This window comes from Aythya fuligula, chromosome 9, assembly GCF_009819795.1.
Source record: "Aythya fuligula isolate bAytFul2 chromosome 9, bAytFul2.pri, whole genome shotgun sequence".
Classification (NCBI taxonomy): domain Eukaryota; kingdom Metazoa; phylum Chordata; class Aves; order Anseriformes; family Anatidae; genus Aythya; species Aythya fuligula.
The window spans coordinates 22,517,673-22,533,059 of NC_045567.1; the positions used below are offsets into that span (position 1 = coordinate 22,517,673).

Sequence of the window (15,387 nt, forward strand, 5' to 3'; positions counted from 1 at the left end):
AGCATTCATTAGTATTCAATTTCTCTGTACCTTGTACCTATGAGTTTCTCAGCATGTGTGATCCTCCCACACATCCAAAGCACAGGCCAATTACCCCTCTGTAGAGGTGTTTTAAGCATTTAGCGATACCACCTATCTACTTTTTATAGCTTAATACCAAAATCAGTATTAAAATGACTACCATTGAAACATTCTCCTTCAGTAAATATTACAGATGATCCCTGCACAGGAAAAATATAAACGCATGGAGAGCTAATACCAGTATGTGTTTGTTTTTTTTTTTAATGGGAGGATATATCTTGACTTTTATCTGTTTTGTTTAAGACTAAAGTAACAATTCAACAATGTTGTGTAACTCTGGAAACACAACAAATGCTTACTGCAGGAAGTATATAAAAATCACGTGGACTTACTATTTGTGTGATTCTCCACCCACTTATTGATGTGGGTAGCTACAGCTGCACTCTGGCTGAAATCTATATTCTCTACTTCAGCTTTAAAGTATTTTTTCACCAACTGCAAAAATTTGTCACTGACGTGAAATCCATTCTGCACATAAAGAGAGTTAGCAATATTCAGAACATAATGACTTTCTTCACTAGTTGCCATATCAGAAAGGTCCTTCAAAAAGGTAAACTCATCACCTGAGGAAAGAAAAACAAGTTCGGTGAGAAGGTTTTAGAAAAAGTCATTCCACATTTTTCCGCTGCAAATTCAAAGTCATTTTATGAAAAGATTCCTTTTTTAAAAATTGTTTCTAAATCCAGTAGTGATCAGCACATGTAGCCTCATTGACTGAAACCTGAACACGCCTTCAGATCTGAAAAAACAATCTGCAAGGCAGAACACGTTTAGAGCTTATTCTTTCTACTTCCTATAATTAGCAATATTAACAATCCATTTGAACTCCATTACAGACAAAGCTACCAAAAGCAATCCTTTCAACACCAGGAGTAACTTAAAATTATTTTTATGAGTCATACTTCTGTGCTTTACCACCACAAAGCCAACAGAATTTTCATTATTTCCTAAAAACTGTTTAGGAGCTTGGTAAGGCAAATTAAGTTCTGATGCTAAGGGACCCCCACAAGGTTCCTTCAATAAAGATTGGGTTTAGAATTTCCCAGGGTACTACATGGATTTAAAAAAAACATAGGATGTTTACCTGTTCCTGCAGCCAAAAGCCAATGGGACTCAAAAAATGTGGTCTGCTTCAAAACATAAGGCTTTTACTGTTGCGTTGCCTACTTGAAGCTGAAAATTCTAGCTTAAAATTTGAATTCAATTATATGTTCCAATCTCAAATTGTTGGAGTACTTTCCCTGAATAGCACTGATGCAAGAATGGTGAACGATCTGGCTCAAATCTGTTGCATAACTCCCTCAGTTACAGCTAGGGGATAGTTTAATCAACATTTAGAGAAACTGCAGAACTCAATATTCACCATTACTTCCACAGAAAGACATAATCTGCAGAGAGGTATGGTGCAAGAAAACTTGTCAAATAATTCATTTCTAAACTATATTCAGAATTCCTTCCCCAATATCCATTTGCTGAGGACTTAAAGTCCAACAAGTTCGAGGAATGAGACATTTAATTCCAGTTTTAAACCAGTCATTCCAACATCAAAATTCATAGAAACCACTTCTCAGAACAATTCTTTCCTCCTTTGCTGATCTTCTCCATTTGCAGTCATAATAGAGTGGTTTGCATTGAACATGCTTGCATTTCACAGCACTACATCCAGATGCATGACTGCTTATCCCATAGTACAAACAGGATGGCACAGAAGTATTGTTCTCTGCTAAAAGTGCATCTTGTGTATCAGCAAGGCTGAGGGGAACATGTTTGGTTGCTGAAACAACCAAAATGCTTCTATTTCCTAATTTAGCCTGCAAGCCTGTATGATGTATCATGCAGTGCAAACTGAGCATTTAAGACCTAGAATTTACGGTAAAATCTATGTGTTCTACCTATAAGAACCAAGCCAGTTTTGTCAGAGTAAGACATAATGGCATCAGTTAAACTACCAACATTTTCATACTTTCTTCTAAACAACATGGCTTAAAACAACTGCTTTCCTTTTCAGGTTTCATTATAAGCCCTAAAGAAAAGATACTTCCAAAAAGTCTTTTCACAACTGTAGAGACAAAAGCATCTTTATTTTGAAGAAAGGAACAAAGTTAATAGCTAACTGTAGTCATCTAAAATTCAGGTGCCCAAGTCACGATTGCAAATTGGCATCTCTTGACTTGGAATCCACTCAAGCACACCTCAGCAGATTCAGGCCAAACAAGATGTCAAGAAGGCTACTTATTAAGAATCTGTGAACATCACTGGGTCATTTTCATGGTGGTTCAAGCATTTTCAAGCATTGTTATCTGTTTCTTTAAGACAAAAAGCCCCTTGGAAAACATGATTAAAAGGCCTTACCATTTTTTAAGCTGTCAAAACCCAATGAATGACGAATTTCTTTCAAAGTGGTTCCATGGGCTCCAAGCTCTACCATTCCCATGGCTATTGCAATGCTCAGAGGAGAGAAAAGAATATTCTCATCTTCTCTTGCAGCTCGCAGCTGATTGTAAACATTCACAGAAAGCTCAGCAATAGTTTCATCAGGAAAATTTGTCTTGAAGGCTTTACTTTGCAAAACAAGCAAAGACAACAGTCCAAGGAAATACATGTTGTAAGATTTTAAGATCTGCAAGATGAAGTATAGAGGAAATAAGTTAATCTTATAAATAACAATGCATAACACTCAGAAAATATAACAGTATTTCAGTTTTAATGGTGTCTGGAAAAAATCTATTGATGTTAAATGTAGACAGTAGTTATTTGGGAGAGATACTGATAGATATACCCTTTGAACTGAAGGAATCATTTATTTTTCCCCCAAATAGCCTATTTCATTATGTGACCCCATGCAACTTCTACAGAAAAAGACATCAAAGCACAGCAACGCCTTTCCTACTTTTCCCTTTAAAGCAGGGTATTGTTAAGCAATCCTGATTTGGCATCGGTGTGTATTTCTGCACTTCATCCACCAAGGAGTCTTAGAAACACAATTCTTTCATTTGACCTTCTGGTAAGATGCAACTTATTCATCTAAGCCGCTCTAAGCCTGGAACTGGTAGAACTGCTTCAAGCACTGCAGGAGAGCTCGCTGACACTGGTGACAAAGGCAGCGTACCCTGATGTTGCTTGGTTGCAAAACCCACGGCAAGCAGCCAAAAAGCCTGTTGGTAAATAATAAGAGTTGGCTAGGTAAGCTAGCTAAGAGAGAAACCCTGCTCAGAGATCTGTAGAGGAGAGCTAAAGTTACTGTGTGTAACAAGAAAGTGAACGGGAAAACAGGTTGGTACTAAAACATTTGACTGATCTACCCCCACCCAGGCTTTCCTAAAAAGCTTCAGTAAACAACAGTTCTCATTCCAGCCCAGTTTGGCTTGTCACACAGCCAGTGACACCACCAAAACTCCACCTCATGGGAGACTGCACATCTTCCTTTTTCCCTTTCAGCTCCCCACTGCTGTGGCACTGAACCCGCCACTGCCCGGGGCAGCCACACCAGCTGACATCACCTGCATTTCAGCTACAAACCTTGGACACTTAGGGCATCTCTACCACAACAGAGTAGACAGCTCTGGTCCAGAAGTATTTACATGTTGTCCTGTAAATATGGGACAAATTCAAGTGGATGTTGCTTTTCTGAAAAGTGAAGACCACACACAGCCAGCCCCAGGGCCTCTGCCTCGTGCTTCCCAGCTCTCCCAGCTCCACAGTTACCAGAGTTTCTGTGCACCTCACACAGAGACCCTTGGTAAGCCTTGTACAACATTTATATAGCTCATCTCGTCTTCAGAGGACTGTGCAGCATTAGGTAATTAACTTCCATAACACCAAACGATACATAATTTAAGCACTATTCTTCACATTTTATAGCTGAGAAAATACAAGAAGCAACAGGGTGCACGTATGCGCCTTGGCAGCAACCCATGCGGCCGCTGTTTTAAGATTCTTCCTGTCCCTTGCCATGGCTCAGCCTTTTGTTTGGTTTTTTTTTTTTTTTTTTTTTCAGTGAGAAAATGAAACAGATGAACTAGTGCAGCAGACGTGCTGCAGGGGAAAAGGGCAGCATCTCAGTGAGACACAAGCCAGAGGCCTGTTCCTCCCTTTCCCCACCTCCCTTCTGATGACTGCGTACATATTTCTATGAAACACGCTCCATTTCTCAATTCCTAATGAGCCTGCCCCTGTGCTGGCTTCACTTCATCCCTGGGTTACCGGATGAATCTTTTTGAGTCTTCACAAGATATCAAAAACCTCCGCCAAAGGCTCGTAATCTCCTAAGGAACGGCACCGAACAAGTCACAGGCCCACAGCTCCCGCTCCATACTGTGCTTGGTGGCTGTATTTCAGCACGCTATAAAACTAACATTCCCCTGCCTCCCAATGGAAAGGCTTCAGACTGAGGCACAACTGCCATTTACCTCAAACACTGAAAAACTGTGGTCCAAAATAGTCTGAATATCAACTTCCTTAATAGTTTTTTAATAACACTTTAATATAAGTGTTTTTTTAAGCTATCTATTTATTAGTTACTGACAAAGATATTACAATTTTTTAAAGTAGACAACTTGATTTGTGTTTTTTTTTTTTTTCTTTTTTTGCAGGGGGTATTTGTCTCATCCTAAAAGCCCTGCCAGGTGTGACATGCACATGAATTTGTGTGCCAAAAAAAACATTCCAAAAACAGTGAAGCAGCAGCTTCTCTTTTATGTTGAGGATGAACACAGAGCATCCTTGTGGCTTTTAAATTAGCCTGTAAAATCGGGGAATCTCACATCCTAATTTAACCTAACTTGTGTTGCTCAATGATGTTGCAATTACACAGACACCTATGGGTTCCCCCTCCCACCCTATATGAAGGCCATAGCACTGCACTGCCCAAGCTGACAAGGTTACAGAAGACCTAAGATCATTTTCAGTTTTAAAAATGTAGGTTTCCCCAGCCTTTTAGTTGCAGAGGCTGCTATCCAGCACTCCACCACAGCTCCTTGCCACACATGCTATTACTAGGCAGGCTTAGATGACTGCAGCAGGCAGGCACAGCCAGAGGATGTGCTCAGGTCCCTTGGTGGCAGCGCTCTCAGGCTATTTGTGAGGCAAGGGCTTTCTCAGTGCACAAGTACAAAATGAGGGAAGGTGTTTTAAAGCAAACTAAAGATCTTAAAGATCTGTGAGGGATGTCAGTGGGGAAAAGGCTGTAGAATAACCCTTGTGCTAGCCAAAGTGAAAATGATTAGCTGTAAATTTTCTTTAAGTTTTGTTCTCAATCTAATCCAAGACATTCAGGGTAAATTCTTTAGTTCAGCTGTTGTGCTGGTACACATGCACACTGTTTTCCTGACAACTGGGAATCTCTCTTAATTATTATTCTAGTCATAAGTTACTGCTTCTCTGATTCCACCTTACTTTAGGCTATATTACACTTGGTTTTATGCTTTCACATGCCTCTTTATGCAGGTCTTGATCTAACAAACAGCTGAGCACTTACAGTGCAGCATGTTCTTAGTATCTTTCTTCAGTAGGATGAGGGCACTCTTGTTCCCACAGCAGTATGGAATTACAGAGCATTTAAAAAATGCCCGTACCCTGCTCACAAGCATACTTTAAGCAAAGGAAACGAAGCTGAACATTGTGCAACGTATGGCTGGGAAGTTAAACAGTTCTTGAGTATCAGACTTCCCAGGCAGCCTTTTCAGACTGTTTATCAGCAGTGCAGTCTGTCATAGTCTGTCTGTAACAATGAAATCAGTTAAATACTGCATCAGCTGAAGATACGAAGTCTACACTGAACAGTTTAAAAAATTCGAAGCCAGCTGGTTAAAAAGTTACTGCATACATTTTGCATTTATTAGCTACCTATATGATTAAAGTTGTTAGAGTTGCTTTCATCCCTTAAACACACAAATATTAAGACCAAAGATGCAAGTTTCTCATCTGAGGTCCAGTGACAGATGCTAAAATAAAGCAGAACTTAAATCAACTGGTACATGAATACCACTCTCTCCTACTACCAGGTGATCAAAGAACCAGCCCACACCCTTCTTGCAGTAGCCTCTTCTTGAAACAATTGTGTATCAAATCATCTGTTCCTACAGGTTTGTCAGAGCATTAGTTTTGTTCTTCGTTGTAACAGTTCCCAGTAAAAAGGCAGTAACAAAACATTAAATGATGCAGTATTGCCTCAAAAAACTGAAAAATGCCTGCAGCTCCATACAAAACATTATTGCACAGTTGTAGAGATGTTATTTGATGACTTGTACCTCCTGGTGTTTGCTCTGAGTACAGAGACATGTCTGTTTCACCTAGGGGCTTCTTTAGGTTTTGCTCTTTGGAGGTTTTAAGAGTTCTTTGGACCCATCTCAATGAAAGACACTCCTCTTTCTGATTTTTGTTTATTAATTCTCACACTACCTAAAATAATCAGAAAGAGCTTCCAGCCACATGCTATTCAGTAGGTGTTTGCACTGAAGGCTAGTTTCATTCCCCAAAAGCTTGTGTAAAGGTTTCATCGCTCCTGGAATTCAGCTTGCCACATTCCCACAACAGATCACTGCCAGCTCAGTGGAAGGGCAGCACTTCTGTTCTTTGTCCTTTAGCCAGCACAGATGTACTCCTGTACATGGGCAGAAGGGAAACCAATTTTATAACATTTGAAGAAAAACATGCATAGGCTAGAATACAGTGCTGATTAACTATAGCTCTCGCCTTCCTCCAAGCATAAGGCTGGAATGACTAAGAGGAAGTAGAACAACATCGCCCCCTCACACCCACAAGCTGTGAACTATTCAGATCATTACATATGCTTTCAGAAAAATGCAAAAAGGGGCAAGCATCCTCTGTAAGCCAGGATATTTTGAGACATCATACCGACAAACTCAAACCGAGTTCACAGAAATTAAGCACCGTGAATTTTGAAACAGCGAGAAGAATTGAACTCACAGTAGGAAGGTGCCAAAAATTCAATTAAGGGTCGAATTCTAGTACCTTGTGCATGCCAGACAGGTTGGAAAAAAAAGTTCTCTTTTGGTTGTCTTTTACACCTTCAGACTGTGGGTTTTATAAAGAAACTCCTTTACTGCTTTAGAAGCCTAGAGACTTTACAAAATAGAACTGTGATATATTGCCTCAGTTCCTCAACACGGACTAAACTAAGATTAGTTGCCTTAAAGATTACTCTTGGCTACATGTAAGCTAAACACTGAAAGTGTGGGAAGCAGAAATGGGAAAAACTGCTGATTCCTTCTGAGCAGTGCGTAAAAGAAAAGCAAGTATGGTGACAGGACTGGCTGCATTCTTTCCTGTAAAGAAGGGCATCTGTAGGAACAGACATGTCTGGCAGAAGGGTTTTGTAAAGCATGGATGCATTTACTTCAGGAGCAAGCCCTGCTTGTTGGAGGGCAGAAAACACCAGAGTTACATCCTGGTTGGAGCTGGGTGCCTTCTTCTGCCCCTCAAGGCCAACAGAATTGTATCACGGCTGTGACAAATTATGGAAGGAGACATGCTGAGTGAATTCAGCCTACTGCTTTGCCAGTTAGTGAACAGGACAATCAGAGAAACCCTTCTTTATTCCTGCTGATCTCTTGCTAGCAATCACAACAAACAGTACCATGGAGAGAGGGCTGCATAACTACAATTGTCATTTAGGAACTCGCCACAACTCTCCCTCCAAAGACACCAGAGGACACCAGTGGATCAGAGGAGATGCCTGGAGCAGCTCACATTTGGAAGGGCCACACACAGCTACCCTGAAGGATAAGCAGGAGGCACACAGCAGCACAGAGCCACTCAGGAGCTTGGGCATGTCACTGTAATCAAGCATCTAAATACAAAGTGTACATCCTACCAACTGTTTTACAGTCTGTGTGCACAATCCACTTGGGCATACTTGTACATGGAACCAGGCGGGAGCCTTCTTGAAGAAGATAAAAGTAGTATTGATTTTCAGAACACAAGACATGAAATTCACGAGGTGTTATTGCTTACAGCCAAGCAGGATGATGTACCCGAGGAAACAGGGAGTAACTAGGTGTCCATAAGAGATTAAGATACAGCTATCATGTGCAGTGCAAGCAGTACATGATCATGTTTACACAGTACCTGCCAAACTACTTGCTACGACAGGGATTACCTTTAGCCAGCAAGTCAACTTCACATCAGGGCACACATTTTTATATTCCTGTCTCGCAAAACATGTTTACCTCAAACATTTATCCTTCGCTCATGTGAGCATATGACCTTGTCAAATGGAGATTCTACAGACAGATGTAGAATCATTAAGCTCGTTTGATTCCGTTTGTTTCAGAGATGTGCAATTACATTCATATTTCAATCTGCACAGACATTAGTAATAAAGTTATGGGATTTTATCACCATCTGTCAATTATGGAATCACTGCCTTCTGGAACAGGAAACCTGGAGGTCAATTTCATTAGAAAGCAGCACAATAACAATGTATCAAATACTGTGGTATTTAAACCACTAGCATACAGGAGCTAAAACTAGGAAATGCTTGGACCATACCGAAATCTTGCTTTCCAACCCACAGCTAGGCAAGCCCTTCAGGACTTGGTTTTAAGGCCCCATGATATCAGCAGCTTCTAGGAAATCTGAAAAGAAAACACACTGAAAACTTTCATATTGACAATTTCTACCATTAAATCCCAAATGTTTTTAAACTTTCATGGAGCTTGGCACTGAGTCACTAACCTGCTGAGGCAATTATGCGAGCCAAAGTTGTCTTAATTGAGCTTCCTCAGGCATAATCCCTCAGCTCCAATTAAAAAATAGCAGAAGATGCTGAGAAGCTATGTCCAAAATACTTAAATTTGAATAGCCTAAAGCAAACATCTAAATCCAAGTCTAGACAATTAGGGTGGTCTTTTTTTCTTCCAAGGAACTGCTGCTATGAGGCCTGCAATTTTAAGGACCTATATACAACCTCTATATTTGTTTTTCCTGTCTAGGAGAAAAACATTCAAGTTCTTTGGCAGAGCATTTTTCTGTGACAGCCTCAACGTGTCCCACAAGGAATAAACTATAAATAAGAAAAAATACAAAAAAAATCTCAAGTGGGAGAGCTGATGTGCTACTACAGAAGTGGGGGATCCCAAAGGTTCAGAAGGGGGGGGTGTCTGCAAGCAGCCCTTTTGAGAAAGTCAAAGCCAGAGTGTGGAGAGCTTCAAAGCTGGAGACAAATACTGCATCGATCTGCTTTTGACAGTCCAAAAGGGTCTACCTGTCAAGTCCCACAGAAACAGCTTAATCAGGCATAGATTTTTAATAGATGTTCTATTTATGTTCAGGGGGGCTGTCAGTCCTGTACACCACTGAATGAGACCACTCCCACGCATGTTAGTCTTGATGTAGTGAGTTTAAGGTTTTGGGCATTTCCAGCATCCGTAAGTGATATGGATGGATTTCTCATATGAACAGGAGTTAAGACAAACAGAAAGGTCTGTGTAAGTGCCAAGCTACTTTACCTTGGATCCTGAGAAGCCAGCAGCTGGAGCCTCCCCTTAGGGCTCATTTTGCTGTGATCAGTGCCTGACCTGGGAGGGGAAGCTGGGTCTTAAACCCAGGAGCTGATTTTGACAAGCTCTACTGGAGGTTTTTTTTTGACAAGACCAATGTACTACTCCACTCATAACGCAACCATCTAGGAAGGATCCCAAATGAAACAGTAACGTTGTTTTTCCTCCCTCAGATTTCCACTGGGTGGTTTAGGAAAGGAAGGAAGAGGAAGGGTACGGTCTGATTCTGTAGTAGTCATTTTCTGTCGGCAGTAGAGATGGCACACTGAGTTATTTTAGATACAAAAACAGCTTCTTGCCTGCTCTTGCATGTACTGCAAATTCCCTTACTTACAATAAGTCACATTTCTGTTATTTTACTGTGAAATTCAGTTGATCAGCAAGCTCCCAGAAGCAAGCTCCCAACTATAATTTAATTAAAAGGGCAGTAGCTAAGTTTCACCATATGCAACTGCCAGATGCAATCACTGCAGTTCAAGTCTAAAGGCAATGTTACTGCATGTACTGGAGCATGGTTTTATAAGTGATGAAAGCTGTCACTTATGTCACAGACACTGCTGTAATGCATTATGATATTACAGTTTCAGCAGAACCAAAAAATATTAATACATTTTGTGAAAGCATCTACAGGCTGCAAGTTTGAAAACACATATGGAGTTGCAAGAAAGCGCATGGCACTTGGAACATTGTATGCAGAACGGGAGTTGAGATACTGCATTAAACTGCACACTGCATCTGGCATTACACAAGCTCTCAGAGCCAGTATCAGACCTTCAGGAGTTGGAGGACAGAAGGACACAGCTAATTAAGGATAAACAGAGCAGGGGCCCTTCAATATCCATAAAGTCATTGGAACGGTGAGTATCGCACCAAAAGTACCTTAAAATTGTTTCTCTTTGTAGGAAACTTTCTGAATCCATTTCAGAAGCTTACCAACCGAGGAAAAGTTCATGAATTTCTTAAATGCATTTTAATAAAGAGCTATTGCCTTTAAATCACCTCAAAATAGCTAAATAGACAAGGCATATACTCATTGTGAGACTATTTCAGAAGTTCAATGTATTGAAGCATTAACTTCTGCTTGATTCGGCTTCCTTCAACTGGAATTCAGACAAAAAAGATCAGGTTATGGATACAACTAAATCAAGAAAATGAAGAAAGTTAATTAAAATGTATCAGGATTTCAGAAGGAGTAGTCTATCACTTCATGAACTGAATGCAAGTCAGACACACAAAACAGCTTTCTAATCTACAAAACAATATTGGCTTCAGACTTGCAATCAACATTGAGCTCCATTTACATTTAGGTAATGTCACTATTGCAAAGAGAGTTATTATTCACTTGTTACACCACTTAGATCAGAATTAAATTTCTCATGGCACACAAATAAGACACACAGATTGCTTTAGAAAAATATAACAGCTAACCCTAGCTTTAAAGTAGATGCTAACACCCAATTAATTAAGTGGCAAATCATCTTTGTAACGATAATTTACAGTGCACAGGTATCACTTCACCTCATGGTCCATTCCCAGGCACAAGACAAGACAACAGCAGCCACAGCCATGGGTGAGCTTTCAGCCAGCTGCAATTCCTCCTGGAAACAGCTGCACACACCAGACAGGCCATCAGGACAGCCCTGGCCCTGACAGCCAGCAGCAGCAGGGCATTAAATGCCAGCCCACAACAGCTCAGGAGCATGCCACCAAGGCCAGGCCAGCAGCAGCCTGCTGGTAGAGGCTGCACAGGACCTCCAAAGGACTGCTTGGAAACCAGCTGAAAGAGCTGTTTTGGCAAGCATGCCAGGCCTGACCACAGAGCCACTATTGATACAAAACCAAAGTGAACACAGTTGTAAAGCTTGTCTCACACCAGAACTGAGACAAAGACAAGAAAAAAACGTATTAGTGTTTACTTCTGAACCAGCAGAATTGAATCAATGAACAACATTTAACACTAATGCTATTCAAGATTCCCCACTTGGAGTATTTAACATCAGAACATCTGTTACAAAATAAAGACTTCTAAAACCAGAATCATCTCGATGCAAACTTCAGGCAGCAAGATGTTCCACCCCAGACTTTGTACAACAGGAAACTCCAACCTAGGCTTTTTGATGTGAAGGGTGCTGATCACTGAACTTCCCAAAGGAAAGAGAAACATAGAAGACCTGCAGAAAACAAACAAAACTTTCCTCCTACCCTAAGGCCAATACCATTTTGTATCTCTCAAGCTTCAGCATCATTGCTGTGCTAGTTGTTTCCACGTATTTTCAAAAGTTTCACTTTCCTGTTTTATCTCCGTGATTTCTTCAGCTTCAAACCTCCAAGTTTATCCCCTTCTATTTGAGGGATAAATACATCAAGGTATTGATCTGCAAACATGGAAAGAAGGAAAGCATCTGGAGCTTTGAAGCTCTCTGGATCATGGTTATAGAAACCAATACAGACAACTGTTCAACTTCCAGTACCTGGGCAAGAAGAAAGAACTGTCCGCTATTTCATGTAAGCTGAACTATGACTAAAAGTCCTCACGTTTTCTTCCACATCATTCAGTTGCTTCCTGCCTCTCACCTCTCTGCATCCACGAGGTTGCCACCTTAGAAAAATGAAACAGTAACCTCATACTATTCAAACTGGGTGAACAGACAAGGTATGAAGTCAAGAAACAAATTCAGCAATGCGTTATTGGAATTGTTCGGAGGGCATTTGGAACAGCAGCACTTCCAAGGGATAAACAGCAAAGTGGGAAGTGGAATGAAAGCCATGGAGGAAAAAATCCCTGCTTTCTGTGGAACTTTTCTATAGAGGAAAAATACCTGTGTAGGCATCTTGTCCCCAATAGATGATGTGCACCAAAGAAATACAAATTCTTCAGTTATAGGAAAAAATAAGTCTCATTTTACTTAAAGATACAAAGAAACTACTCACTGTTTTTGTTCTAACAGTTTTGTTTATCCTGGCCTTTGAGACCTACAGCTGTCAATAAATCCCTTCTGGCTCACCATGGGCAAAACAGCTCAGTTTAGAGTCCAGTATTCAAGCTGTGTCTGGAAGGTGGAATTTGGCCTTGAAGATCACTGTGCAAGCCTCATTGGCTTGTGTTTATGAGAACTGATGCTGCTCCAAGTATCCTCTCCATGATAAGCCACTTAAAGACCACATGCAGGGAGCTGAATTTGTTTTAATCTTGCTTACTGTCCCACACAGAAGCCTGTATCATGTTAGATCTGAAAGTAAATGCTGAAGTAACTCATATGACCAAAAGCAAACGTGGAACACTTGTGTTGTTCACTGGCTCACACCTATACAGTCTCCCTGGGGGCAATATGAACATACATGGGGCAGGTTTCACCCAGATCTATGTATTTAAGATCATAAAAGTTTATAACTGGAGAGCTCCAATCCATTACAAAAAGCAACCGACACATTTCCAACACCTACATTCAGTGAAGAGTCAGGGTTGAACCTCAGTCCCCCTCACCAAAAATATGACTACTTGTTTTCCAGTAAGTCGTAGGTGTTTCCTCTAAGCTTTCCTATGGCAAGTTAATATTAATTCTGCCCTTTGATACAATATAATGCTAGCCCCGTATTTTGTATTAGAGACTATGATTCATGCGCGTCTGGTATTTTACATTGGTGGGTAAGACACACACCCTTCCGAAAAATTAGGTTAATCATCTTAATTAGCTTGGCTTTGAAAAACAAACAGGCTAACCCAAATTCTTGTGACTGTATATACGATTCCAATTTTCAAGCGCACCACAGGTTATTTGGTCAAGACTAAATGAAGACATTAAATAGGTGAGGTGGACAGCTGTACCTCAGAGCAAGGGATTTTGACCCCACTGTGTGCCACCCAGGTCCATTAGCACACAAGAGATATTTTAATTTTCAAATCAATACATCTCAGCAGCAGACTCATTAGCCAACAATCAGCAAGAACACATTGCCTCATACAGACCTCCTGCAGTTAGTGCAGCTGTTGCAAAGCACTGCCCAGAGCATGCAGACTTTTTAGTTACTCACTGCAGAACAGTTATTCTGGTGGTTCCAAGTACACCCCAAAGTGTAAATGGGCAAAAGTTCACCTCTGATCATACAAAGAAGCTGTTAACCCTTGAAGAAACACATCAACTGCACACCTTGTAGGTTCTACACTCCAGCCATCTCCATCATATGAAGTTCATCACCTTGATGCACTACATGTTTTAAATTATGGCTATTGGAGGGAGAAAAATCAGGCATGGTAGTGGAATTAAAAGCAGAAGCATTACTTACAATATGAAGTTATCCACCTGATGTTAATTTCAAGCTTATTTCTCCTTTGTTCAGTAAGGAAACAGGACTATAAAAGCTCCAAATGAAGAACCACACTCAAAGACTTGCTTTAAGCAGTAAGCTGCCTGCATACAGGTGGAAACAATTTATCAGCATCAAGAGTCCAATCCTGTTTGACATTCAATGGCAGGCACTTCTGCATGGCTTAAAAAGCAAATGGTAATCAGCTGAGACATCAGCTTGGTGCTTGTTTCCATAAAAATATAGAGAAGCCAAGTGCAAACATCAAACCTTGAACAGGACACCTTTTCCAGCTCCTGGTCTGCAGTGACCTACCATATTAATAACGGAATAAAAACTCACCCCATGTTTTCCTCTAACACTAAATTAAAAAAGCTAGCCTTTAAACAAGCCAATCTTTGTTACACACGGAGTTGCAGTATTTCCGTGTTTACTGTAGCTACCAAATACAATGTTAATGATGTCAGACAAACACACACTTGGCTAGGTAAGACTTATGTCTCTATCCAGAAATTAATAGCCTTACATTTGTCTCCCGTGATTCACTGGGTTTCAGGAATTGTTGCCATGTAATAGGAGGGGCAAAGAAAGGCCTAGTAAAATAATGGATTAAGAAAACTAAGTACAGCAAGACTTGAAAACAGGTTTATCAGAGCTCTAATTGCAAGCCTGAATGTTCACAGTTGATCCCTAACCTCAAACACCATCTGAACTCCCACTCTGAGGCTGCATTAGAAAAAAATATCTTTAGTGTGGCCTTATTAAACATCTTTATGGTTCTTTTCATTTAACATGCTTATATAAAGCTTTTACTTGATCTTGTGTCTTTTCCAGCCTAAATGGTTCTATGATTCAGGCCACGACATTACAAAGTTAGACCATTAACTACCTCAAAGTCCTCAGGTTGCACAGTTTTGCTGAAGTCTCATCACTGCCTTTTTGCTGAACTGTTTCAGGAAGGGAACAGGACAGGACCCACATTAACCTGCTATTTGTCAGCTCACCAACCCCTCTAACAATTGCTCTGCACTCCTGGGCGAAGCAAGCTTACTATTAACTTCTTTTAACGCTGTCCTGATCAAACCATGGATGTCTCAGTGTACGTCTTCTGGTGTTGCTAATGAATAAGAGCGCTAGATGGTTAGTGTGAAATATTACCTTGTATTCTGAAATAGTACTTTTCAAAAACCAGGAGAATTTTTTATGCCTAAGTAATTTACTCCTGAGCTTGGCTGTGACTCCAGCCCAGTTATGAATTCTATAAGGCAGGTGCTTATTTCCGTAATTGGACTAACAATGATGCCAGTTGAGGTAGCCAAATATCAAAGTAATGTGGATTTAAAAGCTCGAAGTCTGCCAGTTTGGGGTTGTTTTATTTCATCTTCTTGTTTGATATCAAAAAGGGAAGAAGGTGGAAAAGAGCACTCAAAACACTATTCTGACTCCATGCACACAGTAAATGGGATAAGAACAATCCCAA

General features: G+C 40.5%; 1 protein-coding gene across 1 annotated transcript in view; it reads right to left on the bottom strand.

The window, feature by feature from the left end:
• SERPINI1 (serpin family I member 1) overlaps positions 1 to 15,387 on the bottom strand; it is a 46,686-nt gene that overhangs the window by 20,360 nt on the left and 10,939 nt on the right. The window contains exons 2-3 of the mRNA XM_032192877.1: positions 2,434 to 2,701; positions 414 to 644 (exon numbers count right to left, since the gene is read on the bottom strand). Coding sequence (XP_032048768.1) covers positions 414 to 644; positions 2,434 to 2,683 — 481 coding nt within the window. The 5' untranslated portion in view covers positions 2,684 to 2,701. The remainder of the gene's footprint in view (positions 1 to 413; positions 645 to 2,433; positions 2,702 to 15,387) is intronic.